This window comes from Heloderma suspectum, chromosome 1 (genome assembly GCF_057233095.1).
Source record: "Heloderma suspectum isolate Gila_16-S chromosome 1, 16-S_ref, whole genome shotgun sequence".
NCBI classification, from domain to species: Eukaryota; Metazoa; Chordata; class Lepidosauria; order Squamata; family Helodermatidae; genus Heloderma; species Heloderma suspectum.
The window spans coordinates 366,863,370-366,884,576 of record NC_139458.1 but is presented as its reverse complement, the minus strand read 5'-3'; the positions used below and the strand labels follow the sequence as shown (position 1 = coordinate 366,884,576).

General features: G+C 41.3%; 1 protein-coding gene across 8 annotated transcripts in view; it reads left to right on the top strand.

Annotated features, from left to right (window-relative positions):
- The window catches only part of LYST (lysosomal trafficking regulator), a 146,388-nt gene that overhangs the window by 91,983 nt on the left and 33,198 nt on the right, over positions 1-21,207 (top strand). For 7 of the 8 annotated variants that reach the window (XR_014786801.1, XR_014786800.1, XM_084828183.1 and 4 more), the window contains 14 exons: positions 193-399; positions 1,335-1,511; positions 1,906-1,982; positions 3,803-3,991; positions 5,497-5,642; positions 5,726-5,822; positions 9,661-9,722; positions 12,296-12,351; positions 12,877-13,029; positions 15,273-15,517; positions 15,705-15,771; positions 18,524-18,680; positions 19,200-19,340; positions 20,859-21,076. Coding sequence is in view for 6 of the 8 variants with exons in the window: in XM_084828183.1 (XP_084684309.1) it covers positions 193-399; positions 1,335-1,511; positions 1,906-1,982; positions 3,803-3,991; positions 5,497-5,642; positions 5,726-5,822; positions 9,661-9,722; positions 12,296-12,351; positions 12,877-13,029; positions 15,273-15,517; positions 15,705-15,771; positions 18,524-18,680; positions 19,200-19,340; positions 20,859-21,076 (1,992 nt within the window). In the remaining 2 variants the exon portion in view is untranslated. Of the gene's footprint in view, positions 1-192; positions 400-1,334; positions 1,512-1,905; positions 1,983-3,802; positions 3,992-5,496; positions 5,643-5,725; positions 5,823-9,660; positions 9,723-12,295; positions 12,356-12,876; positions 13,030-15,272; positions 15,518-15,704; positions 15,772-18,523; positions 18,681-19,199; positions 19,341-20,858; positions 21,077-21,207 lie in introns of those variants that run through there. The other variant, XM_084828186.1, reaches the window with a different exon arrangement.

The following is a 21,207-nucleotide window of genomic DNA, read 5'->3' as shown; positions in this document are numbered from 1 at the left end:
AAGGGGCGGGGAGGCGGATTTTCCGCAAACCAAATAATCCTATGGCTGTCTAGCCTACGTCTAGCAGCCATAGGATTGTGCCCTAAGGTGCTCGCATCATATTAGTATTTCATGTGCACGATCAAATAGAGACTGAATTTCCCATATTTGGAAAAAACATTCAATAAGAACTTCGGTGGGCTTTGTGTTTAGGGTCCAAACCGGATTGGCACCCCACGGCAACAGTGGAAGAGAATTCTCTTGTCCTGTAAGGATACATTTCGAGTGCAGCTTGGAAGACTGCTTGTGCATGCTTTGTCTCCAGCACGCGCTTTACAAGAAAGAAAGCAAACTCTGGAGATCTTATCTGAAATTAACCAGCAGGAAATTTTGCAAGACTGTCTAAGTTCAACTTTGCAAGTAAGCATTGTGCCATTTTAAAAACATGGAATGTGAAATCACTATAATACTATTAAAAGCTTTCTGATAATTTATTCGAGGTGAATTGTCATGAACTCGCTATTAAAATGTGAAAACTCCACTGAGAGAAGCTCCGTTTCTCAATGCCTTGTCATAACAAGCCCAGGAAATGACATTTTGCATTTCCGGCCCTGATTTGGTAGGTTCACCTCTTGAGAGGACAGCATTTTGAATCTGAGCCACATTGGCATATCTTCACATTTGTCATGGCAGGGAAGAAGAGATCATATAGGAGAAGGCATTCCCTGAGATAATTCATTGTTGTGTTTTTAAAGGTGCTTTTAATTTATTTGTTTTTATGATTATTTTAATTAACTTATATTTTTAATCTTGTTCTTATTAGCTGCCTTGAGTGCCATTTTTGATGGAAAGGTGGGATATAAATAAATAATAAATAAATAATTGATATTTTCTCAGCTAGCAAATCCACCCCACCATCATCAGTTATATCAGCATAGTGGTGTTGGATAATCGTTCCAGTCTTAATGCATAAGATTATCAGATATGTTGACAGTCAATTGATGGTACAGCCCTTGTTCTGATCTTCTTGGTAATTTCATATAACGCTTTTAAATATGTTCAGACATGCCTTTAAAGGCTTGTGAATACCCAGTGATCTTTTTGACACTACATTTTTGAACAGCAGACTATCAAGCGATATCACAAATTGGCTATCCAAGTCTCCTTAACTTCAAAAATGGTTTGCCATGTTACATGGAGAACTGCTGTTTAGGAAAAACAACCCCAAAGTCTTCTTGGGCGCATGAAACTAGCTTTATAAGCAGGCATATTATAAAATTTTTCTATAAATTATATATGTTTTACGTCTATATCCCTTAATGCTAAAACTATACATCTCAATTTATTTTTTTCAGCACGGGCCCAAATTGTCACTCTACTTATTTGAGCTAATGCATGATCACAAGGAGGAACTAACTAAAGACGAGCAGTTATCAGTGGGGGCATTTATGAACACATTGAAACTTTGTGGGTACAAATATATTCCCCTCAATGCACCACCAAAGCCAGACCTCATAAAAGCTATGAAAGAGGTACGTAAATCTATATAATAACTTTCGTTAGTTATCCTCATTTGATTAAATTAATGTTGTTGAAATATTTACAAATAATGATAATTTCACCCCATTATAGGTCACACATTTGCCTTGTTTAGGATATGTTTATATATAATTGCTTTATTTTATTAAATGCATTTCTTAGCCACCTTTAGGACTGCAGAGAATGATGTCTTCATTATAAACTGGCTATTGTTCCATATCACATTGCTTTCTTGAGATGTTTGTAGTATGCTTGTGAGACCAATAAAATGAAGTTCATAAAATATTAAAATGAATATTTCACATAAGTAAGTAATATGAAAATAATTGAAAGTAACTGAAAAAGAAAGCCATTAAATCTGGGTTGTTGTTGTTTTACTTTTATCAGGACCAAAAGAAATATGAGGCAGAAGAAGATGTGAACAAAGCTGCTTGGGAGAAGACTATGGCTAATAATCGGCAAACGTAAGTTGTTACTATTTTCACTGCAGACAGAACTAGACGTTACTTAGAATATGGAGCACAAATAAGAAAATATGGAGCACTAATCTAATTCCTCCTTACACACCCCTGGGTAACATTTGATTAATAATGAAATGCAAATGTAATATTGTTTCATTGTGTTCCCCTTCTCTGTGTGGAACAGGGAATGGAAAATGGATGGCATGTCATGGGTTTCATTATTGCACATTACAGGGAGGGAGGGGGATGTACTCAACACTGCTATAGGCTATATTTTTCAGCAGCAACAGTCCCATGTTCTTGGCAACTTCTGTTTCCACCCACTGCATTCTACTAGAATGTCTTCAGTGCTTGTGTATGTCAGGGTAGAAACTGAGCCCATAGAGCCCCAGAGCAGTTCTGATTCTGAGGAGGAACAGCAATCCGTGGGAGAGGAGGCAGCTCATCCCTCACAGGCACAGCAGCTGGCAGAGCTTCCTCCTGCCGGCATTCCTGAGAAAGATAGTGATCCTAGCAGTGAGAAAGTGCGGAAACGAGGCTTGCTAGATGCTCAACGCAGATGCAGAGAGCGACGAGCAATGGAGGGCGCAGAAAGGAGGCGTAGCGCCCGTTTGGTGTGCAAGCAACGGCCGCCTCCCATGGACCCAAGGGAGAGAGGGAGGATCTCTCCCTAGCCCATAAGTTCTGGGTCTTCAAGTGACTCTCTTTCAAATGGGGATCAACCGCCTATTCAAAGCTTAGGCCACTCTGCTGTTCCTTGCTTTCGTCGCTGATGATTAGCATCCAAAAGAGTCATTAAGTTGTAAAAGGATTAAAGCTTTGAAAAGAATCCTTTCATCTGTGTCTTGAGTTGGCTATTGGGGTCTACTGAAAGAGGCCGCCAGGGCGCTTCTAACAGTGTAGTCCCTTGAGAACTCTGCAGAGTCCAACATAAATCAAAAGCTATTGCAAGCTAATATTTTTCCACTACTCTGTATTATGTCTCAGATTCCAAAATATTATATAGCTCAGCTATAGAAATGTTATGTTGACAAAAAATGTCCATCTTCTTGAACAAAATGTGACCTTCTCTGGGTGCCCCTGTCAAGTGAGGCTGGTGTCTACTAAGGAGACGGTCTTTTCAGTGGTGGTACCCCAGTTTTGGAATGCCCTCTTGAGAGAGACTTGCCTGGCACCTACATTGTGGTCTTTTCAGCACTAGGTGAAGACTTTTGTGTTTTCCCAGGATTTTTAGTTGTTCAGTTTAAAGAACTGCATTAATGCATTTTTAGATCTTTGCATTGCTGCTGGCTTTTACTCTGGTCTTTACTTTGGTTTTATTTCTTTTTTTAAATGTAACATGTTTATATTATGTTTTACTGTGTTGTTGTATTTTATGGTTTTGAGTTTTGCTTTGTGAACTGCCCTGAGAGCATCAGCTATTAGGCAGCATACAAATGTAATAAATAAATATTTTTCCTACGATGTTTTTAATTTAACATTTGTATTATAGTAGTGAATAACTATTAGACTTGTAGGCCAGTATCCAGCATCTTCTTTCCTGGTTCATGAGTATTTCCATGCTCTCACAGAAGGGTTGGTGACTTTTTGCTTCCATTCTGCATCCCCTTGGGTCATGTTGAATTCATGTTTTAGGAAGCTTTTGGGGCACCATGAGGGGCTAAAGTGGAAAAGGAGGGCAAAAACACTTCAGTTCATAATAGCCCTTTGGATCTGAGCCATAAATTGTTCATGGTGCTAACAGTATATTGATTTTATTTATTCTTATTGTAGACAGAATAAATATTAAAATGATAATCTTTTAAATTAATATTCTCATTCAGTCTCTTTCAGCGCCTGGAGACAAAGTCAAAGGACATTTCTAAAGCAGCTGGGGATATCACCCAGGCTGTGTCTCTATCCCAGGGAATGGAAAGAAAGAAGGTGATTCAGCACATCAGAGGAATGTATAAAACAGACTTAAGCGCCAGCAGACACTGGCAGGAGCTTATTCAACAGCTTTCCCATGATAGGTAAGCAACTTCACAAGTGATGATCTGCCCTTCAAGGCTGTTGTTTTTCCTTTCCTCTTATCTCAAAAAGAAAAAAAAATCTGAAATACATATAGATAACTTTCGCTCATTTATGAAGTACTCAGTGTGTTATTCATTCATTTGGACATCTAATGAGTCCAACTGAACTCTCTCTTCTTTTGACTTTATTTACTCCTTTTCCGTATTTGTTATACTCAAAATAGTTTGCAACCAAGTGTGATGAAAAACAATGCAACAATGACTATATAAAAGACTATTCAAAACCATTTGTGGTGGCTTGGGTTTCCTTCACACGGAGCTTTTATCCTGTGATTGAGATGGCTCCTTTACGGATGTCTGTGGGCTCTTTACATGATGCCATGATCCTTGAGGGCTTCTCCTGCACTAAATGCCCTTTGTTCTGTTTTTAAATAGATCGCACATAATGAGCTATCAAATTATCCCATTGTGTTCCGCTTGAGTTCCCGCCGTGAAAAGAGTTAAAGCGGCAAGAAGAGGAGCGAGATCAATGAAAGATAATGGAAGGCTCAGATACAGGGAGAAGGAGCGGGGAAGGGGAGAGAGGAAGGAAGTGAGTGAAAAAGGGAGTCATTGTGATCCTGCATTTAAAATGGAAGCTGAAAGCCCCGTTTTAAATGCAGGGTTTTAGGTTGGTGTAGAGATGCCCTTGAGCTAGGACTTCACCATCATTATGTGTCTACAAAGGCAAAGGCCTAAGAAGACAAAATATTTGGAACAAATTTACAAATAAATCTGGATGTCTTTCTTTTTCCTCTCCAAAGAAAGCAGAGTGTCAGAAATCAAATCATATGCAGGATGTGAATGTTGTTGACTGAGTAGAAATTTTGCTGCCATGTCTTCAAAAGTCAGGACAATTTAAAGTATGTAAAATGTAGAATAAAGTAGTTCACGTGTCAAGACTACTCTTTCCAGTTTAATGCAGGTCACTGAAAGCCAGACCAAACTGATTTGCTAGTGCTTCAAAATTATTACCATCTCCAGCTTTAATCTCTTAAGGGATTATGTATTTCTTATTGGCGTGTAGTATAACTGTACACTTTATAGCGGTGATACATTTTTTAGGCTCTTTGGAACTAAGTTGTTGGATCCTAAAGTGACATCAGAAAGGACTGGGCATTCTGTGTATTGCACCAGTACCTGAAACCAGCAGTGAGATGTTGATGCGGTTTGCACAATCAGTCAACTCATGGATAGCAAAATGTGGGTTGTTTGTGAGTGCCTGTGAGCATTCTGGGTCCTGCCTACTTCTGCTTTTGGAAAGTGCACGTCACAACAACAACCTGGGAAGTTCCTGGGTTGTTTCAGAAAACAGACTGAAATCAGAAGTGGTGAACAGGCAGGAGGCAATGAGCTTACTCGCTTCCACGTGACCATGCCAATTCCTGGGTTGTTTAACTCAGGAATTGGCATTACGTGTGAACCAGATCTCTGTCTAATCATTAGTCAAATGCTTCTACTTTCAGAGCTCTCTGGTATGACCCTGCATCCTACCCAACATCTTGGCAACTAGATCCAACAGAAGGTCCTAACAGAGAGAGGCGCCGTTTGCAGAGGTGCTACTTAACTATTCCAAATAAGTACCTTCTCAAAGACAGACAGAAAACAGAAGGTAACTTTTGAATATCCTGTGCATTTCCAGTTACTCTCTCTGATATATTACAAAAATTAATGTTTTGTTTTGTTCTGCAATAGAGGTTATTAAACCCCCTCTGGCGTATCTGTTTGAAGACAAAACACACTCCTCTCACTCTTCTACTGTAAAAGATAAAGCTGCCAGTGAGCATATAAGGTTAGTTTGAATGGGAGATAAAGAGCTTAAATTTAATTTGACCATCTTGATTATGGAAAATGAATAAAAGTGACAAAGCAACTGTGTTTAAGGAAAAATTAACATAATGCAGGATTACAAATACCCACTTGTCTAATTGCTTGTGGCGAGTAAGAATCATTTCCAGGTGAACAGGTAACTTCTCTTCTCTCCCCCACAGTTTAGGTCAGAAGTGACACACAGGCACAGACACACAGACTAGTAACCTTTTGGAACTTTTTGCCAGGCGAACTTAATTGGCGATAGCATATAAAGCTAGAAAGACTCTTATCACCAGTTAGAGATTTTGTGAACAGTCAGTGTGTATCTTGTATACATTTGAGTTTTGTATAGAAATGTCAGGCTGTATTTTTTGCATTTCATAGCCTTTTTGCCCTGTTGCTTACAATGTTTCCTATGTGTGTGTAATCTATTTAATCTGCCAACTGAGGATAACACTTACGCATTTAATGAAGTGGGCTGTAGTCTATGAGAGCTTATGCTACCATAATTCTATTAGGGTTGGAGCCAAACGAGCCCTAAATCAAGCAGATGGTACTTGCATTTGCACCAGGGGAATATCTGTGATTCCTGCCAACTTCTCCTTCATCCAGTAGTAGGCCCCAAGCCCTCAGCGGTGGCTTTTGGGGGGTGGGGCGGCGCAGGGGGCTGCAGCCAGGAGGAGAGGATGGGAATACCTTGTTCCACAAGTGGAACTCCATTCACAGTTGCTAGGATCCACCACCTTAGTTTTAAAAGTGCGATAACAGTTATTTGTGTTTGCTACAACATACATAGTGGTACTCTGAAACATAGTAAAGACTATGCATACAAGAAATTAACATTTACTACCTTGAGCATTCGGGTAGTAAAAGCCTTGATGAATCCATAATGAGTCATAGAATTCAGTAGGTCATGTAGCTGCCTAATACTAGGTATCCTATACCTAAAGTCCCAGACAGATGCTTATCCAGCCTTTTCTTGAGTAGCTCCTAAGGAAACAGGTACAGCATTCTAGGCAGCCTATTCTGAACTGCTCCTATAGGTATAATGTTTCAGCCAGAATCTGTCTTTAAATTATGAGTAAAAAGTAAATTATTATAATAAAGGCAAAATGTCTTTGTGTGACCCTTTTTGTCCTCTGTTCCCTCGGTGAATATTATGTAATTTTTGTGAAGTAAAGCTAAAAAGATTAGTCACCTCACTTACTGATGCACAATAAATTAGACTTCAGTGGCATACTTGAAGTTCTGGAACACAATGAATATGATGCTATATTTTGAGAATAGTTGTTTCAAATATGTATTAGATATTTGTATATCTAATTATATTAGATATTTGTAGTAGTAATGGGGGACTTAAATTTCCCCAGTATTTGTTGGGAGACCAAGTCTGCAAAACATGGCCCCTCCAGGAAATTCCTGACTTGTGTGGCGGATAACTTCCTCCTACAGAAAGTAGAGGAAGGAACTAGAGGATCGGCTATCCTAACTAACAGAGGTAACTTAGTGGATTAGTAGCAGTTGCAGGAACTCTGGGGGAAAGCGACCATGTTGTACTTCAGTTCTTGGTTCTAAGGGAAGCAAAAGCCGAGTGTAGTCAAATGCGTACCCTGGATTTTAGGAAAGCTGATTTTAGTAAACTCAAAACAATGATCAGTAAGGTCCCATGGCAAGCGACGCTAATGAGAAAAGGAGTCCAAGATGGGTGGGAGCTTTTAAAAAAGGAAATTCTGAAGGCACAATTACAAACAATTCCAACAAGAAGAAAAGGTGGAAGACAACAGAAGAAGCCAAAAAGTTTCACAAAAAGCTTAGGGATGACCTGAAAACAAAAAGGGACACATATAGGAAGTGGAAAGAAGGCCAAGTTACAAAGGAAGAGTACAGGCAGGTAGCACAGAATTGCAGGGATGGCATCAGGAAGGCTAAAGCTGAGAATGAGCTGAGGTTAGCAAGGGATGCTAAAAACAATAAAAAGGCTTTCTTCAGCTACGTGCATAGTAAAAGGCAGAGGAAATAAATGGTTGTTTAGCTATTAAATAAGGATGGCAAAATGATAACAGATGACAAAGAAAAGGCAGAGGTGCTCAATTCCTACTTTGGCTCAGTCTTCTCCCAAAAGAGGGTCTATGACCCCCCTGGCAAAGGCGAAGTACAGGCTGAAGGGGCAGGATTGCAGCTTGAGATCGATAGGTATATTGTCAAGGAACACCTAATTACTTCGAATGAGTTCAAATCTCCAGGGCCAGGTGAACTGCATCCTAGAGTAATAAAGGAACTGGCAGAAGAAGTATCGGAACCACTGTCTGTTCTCTTTGAAAAATCATGGAGGACGGGGGAAGTGCCAGATGACTGGAGGAGGGCTAATGTTGTCCCTATCTTCAAAAAGGGCAAAAAGGAGGATCCTGGGAACTACAGACCAGTCAGTCTGACATCAATCCCTGGGAAAATTCTGGAGCAGATGATAAAGGAATCCATCTGTAAGCACCTTGAAAACAATGCCGTGATTACTTGAAACTAGCATGGATTTGTCAAAAACAAGTCCTGCCAGACAAATCTGATCTCATTTTTTGATCAAGTAACCTCCCTTGTGGACCGTGGGAATGCTGTAGACATCATATATCTTGACTTCAGCAAAGCTTTCGGCAAACTGCCCCATGATATCCTGATGAGCAAACTAGCTCAAAATGGGCTAGATGAAACAACGATCCGGTGGATCCACAGTTGGCTACAGAATCGGACTCAAAGAGTGCTTCTCAATGGGACCTTCTCAAACTGGGGAGGGGTAATGAGTGGGGTACCGCAGGGCTCAGTCCTGGGCCCAGTGCTCTTCAACATTTGTATGAATGACTTGGAGGAGGAGGTGCAGGGAATGCTGATCAACTTTGCAGATGACACCAAATTGGGTGGGATAGCTAATACTTTGGAAGACAGAAACAAAATTCAAAGTGATCTGGATAGACTGGAGCACTGGGCAGAAAACAACAGAATGACATTTAATAGGGATAAATGCCAAGTTCTGCACCTAGGAAAAAGAAACCAAATGCACAGTTACAAGATGGGGGATACGTGGCTCAACAACACTACAAGCGAGAAGGATCTTGGCATTGTTGTCCATCACAAGCTGAATATGAGCCAACAATGTGATGTGGCTGCAAAAAAGGCAAATGCTATTTTGGGCTGCATTCATAGAAGCATAGCTTCCAAATCCTGGGAAGTACTTGTTCCCCTCTATTCAGCACTGGTTAGGCCTCATCTGGAGTACTGTGTGCAGTTCTGGGCACCACACTTTAAGAAGGATGCAGACAAACTGGAGAGGGTTCAGAGGAGGGCAACAAAGATGATCAGGGGACTGGAAACAAAGCCCTGTGAAGAGAGACTGAAAGAACTGGGCACATTTAGCCTTGAGAAGAGAAGACTGAGGGGAGATATGATAGCGCTCTTCAAGTACTTGAAAGGTTGTCACAGAGAGGAAGGCCAGGATCTCTTCTCCATCATCCCAGACTGCAGGGCATGGAATAATGGGCTCAAGTTACAGGAAGCCAGATTCCGGCTGAACATTAGGAAAAACTTCCTGACTGTTACAGCAATATGATAATGGAACCAATTACCTAGGGAGGTGGTGGGCTCTCCCAGACTGGAGGCGTTCAAGACGAGGCTGGACAGCCATCTGTCAGGGATGCTCTGACTTGGATTCCTGCATTGAGCAGGGGGTTGGACTCGATGGCCTTGTAGGCCCCTTCCAACCCTACTATTCTATGTTTCTATGTTTCTATCCATAAAAATGAGTCAGTGGTACTCCCTGTATATCTCTGCAGAGTTAATCGAAGATGCATCAACGTGGCACCATCTAGAGAGACTCCTGGTGAATTGCTACTAGGTAAGAAAAAAATTACTTCCCTATACTCACACTTGAGCAAATAGTGTGGCTGTTTTGTGAACAACACCTTTTGTTACCTTGGAAAACATTGGAAAGGGAAATCTATTATTCTTAGACTAGTCATAATGTTAAATGCACAATTTAATGACATGTCTAGTTTATTTCTTCTCAATAACAGATGTGGGTGGAGGGAGGCAAACAGGATCCAGAGTACATTGCACAGGGAGGCAGATTTAATCCTTCCCACACCGCTGTGGTCCCCATGAACATTGCCTTCCCTGAAGCTGTTACTAGTCCCAGAATGGAAGCTTCCATTTATGCTGATGGAAGCTTCCCCCCAGGCCAAATAATAGCTTCAGGGGAAGGGATGTTTTTGGATAAGGGGTGAATGTTAGTTCACTTCCTGTGCGCTGTGGTCCTGGTCCTGATCAGGGGACCCAGGAGCTGTTGTTCAGAGGAAAAAAAACTACACACAACTTTAAATGCAATCACACATTTAACATCATGTTTAGTTTGGCTCTCAGCATTTCAGCTACATTTCTGCAAGCTAACAAATATTTTTGTCAAGATGTGTGTGAATCTGAAGCTTCAAATGTGTTGGTGAGGTTCATAATAGTTGGAAAACTAAGGTCAGAGCACAAACTGCTTAAATGTTACTACTTTTTATAGCTTTAGTGCTTATGTTTTCTTCCTTTTCCACCTCTCCCTTCTTTTTGTAGTACTAATCCTGGTTCCAAGATGTTTCTCAGTCTGCTTATTCTCCTCAACCCATTCTTTACTAATGGGCTGCTTTTACTGGGACCCAAAGCAACTGGAACTCATCTTCCATCCAAGAGCTATGGGGCAGAACACATTCTCAGCTATTCAATAGAGATTAATTTAGACAGGGGAGAATACTATACTTTTTGGCTGCTTATCCCAACAGCTGTGAGTGAGGGTGATAACAAGTCCTAGCAGCAGCCATTCAGAAAGGGTGGTGGGTGGTAGTTGAAGTAGCCAAAAGAACAGATAGAGGAGACAATAGTGAAGGGGCAGGGAGGGCAGCAGTTGTTAAAAAAAGGGATTGTTCCTTTCTCCTACACTATGTTGGTGTTTACTTTTACACTGTTTGTACCTGCTGTATCTGATGTAGCAGCCATTTAACTAAGAACTATAGTTAAAGATACTTAGGGCACAATCCTATGCACATTTAGACAGAAAAAAGTCCTACAACTCCTAGCATTCCCCAGCCACCCATGCTGGCTGGGGAATGCTGGAAATTGTAGGACTTTTTCTGTCTAAACATGCATAAGATTGCATCCTTAGAGACTAATCATGCTACATACGTTGTGGTTTCCAACAAAACTTCCAGGATGATCTTACATTTCAATTATTTTTTGTGTGGTAGTTTAATTATGCCTCTCTGTGGATATCAACAGCTTAAACCTTCAAGGCAAAATTAATAACTGGTTTAAGAAGATACATTTTGATAGTTGCATGGACTTTCTGTGCAATAAATGTGTTATGGTTATTTTTAGAAAGTGTCCAGTGGCTGATAATCTAGTGTCAATTTAGGACGCAGTCCTATGGGATCCGCCCTGGGTATGCGTAAGTCTCTGAACTCAAAGGCTTATGAGTGTCCTATGCAGAGTGGGAGGTGCATTGTGTCTCCTGCTCTGCCATTAGCTAGATGGGCATTTTCGTTCATCTAGCGGAGGCTTCAAGGAGGGGGAGGGAAGGAGGCTGGTGTGGCCATAGGATTTGTGGGGCAGCCATGGTATTGGTGCCGCCCCCATCTCCTCCCCTCCCCTGGGAACACGCCCTTTCACCCCCTACGAACTCACATTTGTGAGCTCATAACAGCAGCATGGTTCTCTCTGTGCTGGCTGCGAGGGGAGAGGGTGGGAAGTGTGGTTTCCTGTCTCTGAGCTTGGAGCCCTGTCTCTGAGCTTGGATCCAGGAAACCAAAATATCCTATGTCCCACAGATGCTATCTAGGGCAGCGGTCCCCAACCTTTTTGGGACCAGGGACCGGTCCGTGGAAGACAATTTTTCCGCGGACCGGGGGGGGGGATGGGAGTGGGCCGCAGTAGGGGTCTGGGAATCCCCCTTACCTTGGGTCCACGGGATGGGGGCGATCCGTCCTCCCCCCCCCCCCGGAATCCTCGCCAGCCCTGGACTCGCCGCAGAGCTTCCGGCCGGCTCTGGCCAGGGGAGGACTTCTGGACGCTGGGACGCAAATGGCGTCCGCATAGCGGACGCCATTTACATCCCTGTTCTTTGCAGTAATAGGCTATTACCTCAAAGAACAGGGCCGGAGCTGGCGAGGATTTCAGGGCGGGGGGGAGGGATGGATCGCCTCCCCCCCCACACGAACCCAAGGTAAGGGGGCGTTCCCACACCCCTACTGCAGCCTGATCCCTAACAGGCCCAGGGGTTGGGGACCCCTGGTCTAGGGGACATAGGATTGCTCCCTTAATTTCATAATTGTTTGCTGATGTCAGTGGTATATTTAGAGGTTAAGTATCTACCATGAAAAGTTTGCAGTATACACATTGTATAAATATATTTATTAAATGTTCTTCATTGTGCAGGGAAATGTGGAATGTATTTTGTGGAAGACAATGCTTCTGATACTATCGAGAGCTCAGTAAGTAAGAGTTATAAGTGTAATTCCAGCAATAACCTGTAATTGTGCTAAGCGTCCTGAGAGTTTAGACACACTTAAAAAACATTTGTTTGTTAGAAACATGAAAAAAAAACCTTCCTTTGTAAATATTTCAAAAGTAGCCCTTCCCCAGCGTTTCTCAAGTGGGGAAATACACTGAAAACACGTAATTCTAAGTGGTTAGGGATGTTTGTTTCCCTTTGCAGGGGCTATAACATCTAGTCAAGGCTTTGCTTTATGGACTGAAATGAATGGAGTCAGAATGTATTTATGAATAGAACATGTATTCATTATGTAAAGTCTGTGGAAGATATTTATTGACTCAAATATGCCATAAAATCTAGAAGTGGTGTTGTTATTTATTAACAGTATTTATGTGCCACCCAATAATAAAGTTGATTAGTAGAGTATCTGAAAGTTTAAGCAATACTAGCGTGTCAGAGAAATGCATTTTAAATCCATATCATTTTTTAAAAGGCTAATAACCATAATATGTTGCATCTTCAGAGTTTTCACGGAGAAACTGAACCAGCATCGTTTTCTTGGACGTTTGAAGAAATCAAAGAAGTGCACAAGCGTTGGTGGCAATTAAGAGACAATACAGTTGAAATATTTTTAACCAATGGCAGAACTTTACTATTAGCTTTTGACAACACAAAGGTGAACATTTTTCATGATTGCATAGCGCTGTTGGGCAGAGATTTACCTAAACTACTTCAGTAGGTTCCAAAATAAGCTTACAGAGCAATCCAAAGTGGGGCTGTGAAAGTGCGGAGCGGCAGATCCACCACCACAATCCAAGCCCTGCCAGCTCACTCTGGCCAAAGTGGAAAGTGGGGAAGCAGGTTTTGCTATGCCAGATGTACCCTGGTGTAGCTGATGGGCCACAAACCCTGGAGGAACAAAGAAGCTTGAGATCCAGCAGATCCAAAGCCAGCTTCTTTCAACCCCCCTCCCTGCCCACAGAACACCACATTTCAGGGCTTTCTGCTGCTGTAGCAGAGGCCATCAGCATTGGGCAGGGTCAGATAGGATTGAGCTCTTACTCACAGAATAAATTAACCTGAATTTTTCACTGTTTTAATGAAGAACTTTTTGACCAATTAGACAACTGGTTGTTATGAATAAGAATTTTTGTTTCCTTCCATTTTTATTTGGTGTGAAGTCCATCACACCTAGGGATGTCAGAGAATTCCGTGATGGATCTCGGTGAGGCCGAATGCCAGTGCATTCGGCCCCCCGAAAACTGTCACGGAATGAAGCCCCCACCCCTCCAACCCACGAAAGGCGTGCAGGACGAAGTGCCCGCTGCCCCCACCCCATGAAAAGCGCGCGAATCAGAGCACTTACCTGCTCCCGTCTGCGCTGCTGTGCGAATGGCGGCCGTCGTGCGGCCGCCATTCGCTTCCTCCTTCAGCCATGATAGGCTACATAAATACTTAGTAGCCTATCATGGCGGGGGGGGGGGGAACCCAGTGTATGCAAATGGCGGTAGCCGCCGCCATTTGCGTACGCTGGGTTTTTTCCCCCCCTGCCGTGATAGGCTACGTAAATATTTACGTAGCCTATCACGGCAAGGGGAAAAAAAACCCAACCTATGCAAATGGCGCCTACTGCCATTTGCGTATGCTGGGGTTTTCCCCCTGCCGTGATAGGCTACGTAAATATTTACATAGCCTATCACGGCTCACTACAGGGATGCAAATGACGGTGGCTACGACAGCCACCATTTGCGTCCCTGCAGGGCTGTCCAGTGTCCGGATGTCCAGCTGCGGGCGGCCGGAGCTGGCCGGTGGCTCCGCGGCTTGGCTGCAGAGCGGAGCCGGCTGGCCAGGATTCTGGGGGGAGGCACAGAGCACCTACACCCCTGGTGAGGATTCCGGGGGGAGGGACGGAGCGCCTCCCCCCACCTGCAGAACCCAGCGGAGCCAGGTAAGCGAGTTTCATACACCCCTAATCACACCTAGTACCTTTGTCACTGCAATCAATTTTGATTCTTACTAAAAGGAGAAACCTTTTAGTTTGGAAACCACTTAAACGTGTTTAAAAGGTTTAGCAAGAAGGTAAATGGAATTTGACAGAAATTATATTCAGTTTCATTTTAATTGGCTTTCAGTAATGGTTGCTAGGGTTTATTCTCAAAAGACTTGGCATGGATAGCTGACCGTGACAGGAATGATGTATACAGAAATTTATATAGTAATGGACATATTAACATAGAAAACATTCATTTCAGTGTTCCTATATATGAATTGGATGACTCTTTGTTTTGGCAATCTTGAGGTGATTGTTGCAATTCAAAGAACAGTATTTATTAAAACTTATTGATTCTTTAAAATGTTATGCTCCTTTTCTGTAAAACTCAAAGCACTGTACAATCAACCAAAAAAGGAGAAAACAATATTTAACGCCAACTACATTATCATACACGAAAGAAAGCACATCAGAAAAGTACAGTTCCGGTCAAAGGACTGACCAAAAAAAACAAAAAATTCATAACCATTGCAAAAGGACAAAGGGGAAGCCTGTCCTGCTTGTTGGATGAGATTCCACATTTTGGGGGTTGTTGCTGAAATGTCTGAACTCGTATATGCTGTTGTCCTAACCTGTCTCGTAGATGGCACAGTGGTGCTGTTTCATGAAGTAGCATGCATAGTTTGTGTGTACATGTGCATGTGTGTGGCTTATGATGGGAATGTAGGACAACTATTAATTTGAGCTTGTATGATTACCTCAGTACTGTTGAGATTAATACATACCAAGATTCGAATTATGCATGTAGGTGTTTGTGTGTGAATTTGGCTGAAGTACTGAAATAGAATGTCCTAGAAAGTTGAAAATATGTGTGCTTCAAATGCCCAAATTGTGGTTTGGTAAAAGCTTGACATTTTGATTCTTTTTAGGTGCGTGATGACGTGTACCACAACATCCTAACAAACAACCTTCCTAATCTCTTGGAGTATGGCAACATTACTGCACTAACACAGCTGTGGTACACAGGGCAGATCACTAATTTTGAATACCTCACTCATTTAAACAAACATGCTGGCCGTTCCTTCAATGATCTCATGCAGTATCCAGTATTTCCCTTTATACTTTCCGACTATACTAGTGAAACCCTGGACTTAAATGATTCATCTGTTTATAGGTAATAAGAAATGTCATGAACTATTCCTTTCAAAGTAATATTACTAAATTTGCTACGTGCTGTAAAATTCATGTATTTTTGTTAATAAGCACCCATTTAATTTGCATTCATAATTGTATTTCTTAACTACAGCACATATCAGTAATTTATGAAATTGACAAGTTGCCTTTGTTTGTAATCATTTCAGAAACTTGGTCAAACCAATAGCTGTACAATCGAAAGAAAAGGAAGATCGTTATGTGGACACTTATAAGGTATTAAAATATTTATCCATTTTTTAATGCCAAATTGGTATCGAAGGAAAGCTCTGTGTAATCCCATCAAATTTGCCTTGCATTCTGCAAGTGTATCCATATGTTCCTGGCTGCTAATTCAAATGAGTGAAGGGGAGTAAAATACTCATAACTCCACATTCTTCCCCATACTAGTTTATGATATGAGATAATTCCATGTATCTTCTCATTTGACTTCATACTTGCTTAGAGGCATTTGAGGGGTACTTTTCTTGGCTGCCATTGTTCACCCTCCAACTCATATTTAGGCTGTTGAGCTACTGAAGGTCTATCAGTGAAACTGCTGAGCTATAATCTAAAGGAGCTATTGCGAAACTAGGGATGTACAGAATCCATTCTGTCTGCATTTCGTAGATTGTCAGGTGCCTTCTGTTCCGTTGTCCACGCATTGGCAGAATCGGATTTTTTCCAGTTTCCTGAATTTGCACAAATTCACATTTGTGCAAATTTGTACTTGTGAAAATCCCCCCCCCCCAATGTGTGAATCCACCCCAAATGCACATTTTCATGCTTTAGCCTATGGGGGAAGTGTGCATTTTCAGCTGGTGTTTTTTTATTTTACATATTTTTCTATGACTAAATTTGGGTAAAATAAAACAAGGTCCACAGATCCACAGAATCCATGTGATTTGCGAAAAGCTGGTCTGCTGCGGAATCCATGGGTCAGATTCATAGAAATCTAAACTCATTTGATTCCATTGCAGATTTCTCCAACATCCCTGTGCCTGACTAAATTATGAGGCAAGCTGTGAAGATACTTTGGCTATTTAGCTAATGTAAAAATACCCATCCATGTTAGAGTATACTTCATGAATAGATTTCTGTCATGTATTATCACTGGGCTTTTAAAAAGGTTACTCTGTAGTAGACGTCCCCCTTCCTCCATTAAATAAGATTCATTTGTATAGTGTAGGGGCTCCAGTCATGGATTACGACACTAGCATGAAAGCTGCAATTATTTGTTAATTAATTAAATTTATTAATCGCCCATCTGGCTGGTCACCCAGCCACTCTGGACGATGTACAACATATAATAAAACAGTTTAAAACAATAAAATTCTACAATAAAAACATTTTCTAAAATACCCTAACCCACCCCAAATGCCTGCCTGAACAACCACGTTTTTAATGCACGGCGGAAGCTCATTAAAGCTCAGTCACACACTTACCTGAGAGTAAGCCTCATTATAAACAGTGAGGCTTACTTCTGAGTAGACATGTATAGGATTGCACTGGAAGTCTTCGTTGAGAAGAGAAAATACACTTACTGAGACATAATTGTAAGCTTGTTTGTATGATGTGTTTGGAAACTTGTTGAGCACGAGGTCGCTCACTTGTGTGTGCGCGCACGCTCACACACACTCTTGTTCTCTTTCTTCCAGTGCCCAAATAGCAACTTTGGGATGCTTTTTAAAAAGGTAGAACTTTGTAACATGCAGTTCTGTGTAACTTGTACTTTCCTCCCACAGATGACTTTTCAGGAGATTTTAACCCTGAATAATAAATAAATTAATTTGAACTAATCACAGCATCTTAGCTGAAATCTTCATAAAGTAATTAGTGGTGTGTCTTTCTAGTGGGTTCTATCTTTTTGGATCAAGGAAATAGCAGATTTGAGCAAACATAGCTCTTACTTCACTTGGTACTTTCCCACAGCTGTGAAGGGGAGCAGAGGAGAGAACCTGAGAAATATTCCTGATCATAATCCAAGTACAATCCTAGAAGGAAATGAACTGGCCATTTCAGATGCTAATGGGATCCTTCTTGTCAAACTGAAGCTCAAACAGAGGTTCTGTGGGAGCGGGGAGGTGGTATTCAGCCTTTTCTGGATGGGGTCACATTCCCTTTAAAGGATCAAGTTCACTGCTTGAGGGTGAGCTTAGATCCAGCCCTTTAGAGGCTCAAGTGGCCTCTGTGGCATGAAACACCTTGCAGCTATGGCTGGTGCAGCAGCTGCAATCCATCTTAAACAAAGACAGTATCACCACAGTTACCCACAAGCATCTCTCTTGGACAACTATAATGCATTGAAAATGGGGCAACCCTGAAGACTACTTGGAGACTTCAGTTAGGACAAAATAGGGCAACTTTAGTAGACTATTAACTGGGACCAGGTGCAGAGAATATATTTCACTGGCTCTGCTTGCTTCCAAGCGCAATTCAGGGTACTCGTTCTCACCTTTGAAAGCCCTATACGGCATGGGACCTAGTTACCTGATAGGCTGTCTCACACAAACCTTACCCGATGATTAAGATTGTCTTCAGATGCCCTGTTCTTGTATTCAGAAGCCCCCCTTCTTTGCTCATCACTTTGCTCATCATGCAAGTGATGAGCAACGAAGGGGGTCGTCTTTATTGTGGATCCCAACTTATGGAGTGCTGTTTGCAGGGAAGGTTGACTGCGATTGTGTCTGTTGTCCTTTTTGGTGTGAAGCCTTTTGGGATCATCAGATATGTAACCTGAAATGTTGATCTGTGTTATGCTCTGTGATTTCTGTTCTCATTGCTGTTACCGTTATTTTTATCCTGTTGGTTTGTAACAATTATTTATCAATTCAAAGGCATCTCAAAGCAGCTTACAAAGAGGTGCATTAAATGCTTAAAATAAAAAATAAAAATCACCTCACAATGTTACTGATTTAAGACCAGTGCCAACGTGGAATTGCTTTCATGGACAGAAATTGACCTCTTTCGGTGTGTCTTCCTGCTGCAGTATCTAGAAGAAGAATACCGTAAAGGAGCTAGAGAGGATGACCCAATGCCGCCTGTACAGCCTTATCACTATGGATCTCATTACTCTAATAGTGGAACAGTACTTCACTTCCTAGTTAGAATGCCTCCTTTCACAAAGATGTTTTTAGCTTATCAAGGTAAAATTGGCCTAGGTTTTCATGATATAAATCCTATATATTTTAATGTATCACTTTTTTATGGAAGCTATTTTGTATTTATTGCTATTGTTGGCTAAATGTGGATATTATGATAGGATATTTTTTACGAAGTGTCTTATGACATTAGTATTTTTAGTGCATGTATATACTGTTAGAAATATTTGTACAGATACTTGGATAGTTTTGTACCGATTGGGTTGTTGAGCATAATTTACGGTAAGGCGGCATATAAATACATTCATGGATGATGATCTAGCTATGAAACGGTAAGACATTTTAAAAATTGTGTTTCAAACCTTTTAATATGAGCATAGAAGAATCTTTAGATTGACAAAGGTTCGCTTGCTGAAATGTGCCGCCTCCTTTCTTACACACAAAATAAGAAAAAAAATCCGTATTTGTGCTATTTTTCCCTGTTAGAGGATTCTTTAAATGTATAGTTAGTGTGATCCTTTCTGCCAGCTTATATAACCAGCTTAATATGGCTTTATTTTACAGATCAGAGTTTCGATATTCCAGACAGAACCTTCCACTCCACCAACACAACCTGGCGCCTTTCATCATACGAATCTATGACTGATGTAAAGGAGCTCATCCCAGAATTTTTCTATCTTCCTGAGTTTTTAGTTAACAGAGAAGGTACGTTGAAAAATATCAAGCCAATATTATTTTTTAAAAATCCTTGTCTATATTTACTTGATGTTGACTGCATAAATCCCATTTATGAACAAATACACACTTCTCCAAAATAGGAATGAAAGCAGGGGATGTAGACAGTCGGCAGTATTGGGAAGTATGGCTGGAAACTGCTTGAATTTCTGGCCTCACCAATGCTAGGGTTTTATAGTTGCAGACCCTGGTAAGCAAGAAAAGAACATTGATAAAATAAACTCCTTTAATTTCATCCTAAGATTCCATGCTATTAGTTCATTGGGAGTAAGACTCTAAGAGAGCATTTGCACCTTGACTTAATCATGATGGCATCGATTCTGTGTGGATCATGAGAATGGGGTCCAGTGAGCAGCCATGTTGTGGCAAGTCTGACTTGTGAAGGGTAATACCCTTGAAAGCAATAGAGAATGAGACACTGACTCGGTTTGCACGTAACATTACCATAACAACCTATGAACGGGGCGATCATAGGTTTTAAATAGAAAGCAGAAATGAGGAGAGCACCCAAGGCAGCCGGTTGCTTACTCCATTCATGCCCAGCAATTCTTGGGTTAATTAACCCACGATTGCGCATTACATGTGAACCAAGTCACAGATCATGGTTTGTTAACCACAAACAACCGAGAAAGAGAAAGAGAACCCATGGTTTGTTGTTGGGTTGTGAACTCTGGGTTTGACAAAGTGGGCCATGCATTGTCATTATTTATTTATTTATTTATTTATTTATTTCTATACCGCCCAATAGCCGAAACTCTCTGTGAACCCCGAACCATGGGTTATTCTGCCAGCGTTGAGAGGTGGTGGCAAGAATGGTAAAAACGCAGCTGCTCTACACACTGGTAGTATAGCACCACAAAGGCATTTGGGTTGGGATACAGGGAGGGTGAGGGCAAAGAAGGAGAGAAGCAACCCAGGGGTTGAGAAAACGTATCATGGCTTGTTCAATCGTCTGCCAGACAAATCCTAGATAGGGTGCCACACCATAGGTTAACCATGGGTTAAACAAACTATGGGTTAATGTTATATGCAAACCAGGTCATTGATTCCCAAAATAAAAGTGGATAACTTAAGAAAGAAGTTTGAAAGAACTCCATCACTGGAAAAGTATTTTTAAATGATAAGCTGAGAAAGAAAATGTGTTGTGGCTTAACAGCACATAAGTATATAATAATATGCTCTTTTAAAATGTTTTAACAAAATAACATTGATAAGGGTGCATTTTTATACACACAAAAGTAGTGGAAGGACTCCAGCTGTAGTGGTTAGAGTGTTGGAATCAAAAGGTGGGACTTGATTACAAGCTTTGTGGCTGAGCAGGGACTCAAACTCAATGTAGCCTCATGGAGTTCTTGTGAGTGTAAAATTGGGGAGGACTCTGCTCTGAGTTGCTTAGAGGAAGAGTGGGGCATGAATGTGCAGATCACTTCTTTATATTGGCTACTCAACCCTAAACCAACTAGTATAAGTCACTGTTTATATTTATAGGATTTGATTTTGGAGTACGACAGAATGGGGAAAGAGTAAACCATGTGAACCTCCCACCATGGGCTCGAAATGATCCCCGGCTTTTTATCCTGATCCACCGTCAAGCTTTAGAGTCTGACCATGTTTCCCAGACCATTTGTCACTGGATTGATTTAGTATTTGGGTATAAGCAAAAGGGCAAAGCTTCAGTTCAAGCTATCAATGTCTTTCATCCTGCTGTAAGTATCCTTTTTCATTGATCACTTTTCTTTGACAGAATCATTAGAAATCGTTTTGAGCAAAGTATTATTGCACGCTTCCCACTTCTCTGACCAGTGAGAAATTCCAGGGCTATTGCTGCTCAGACTTT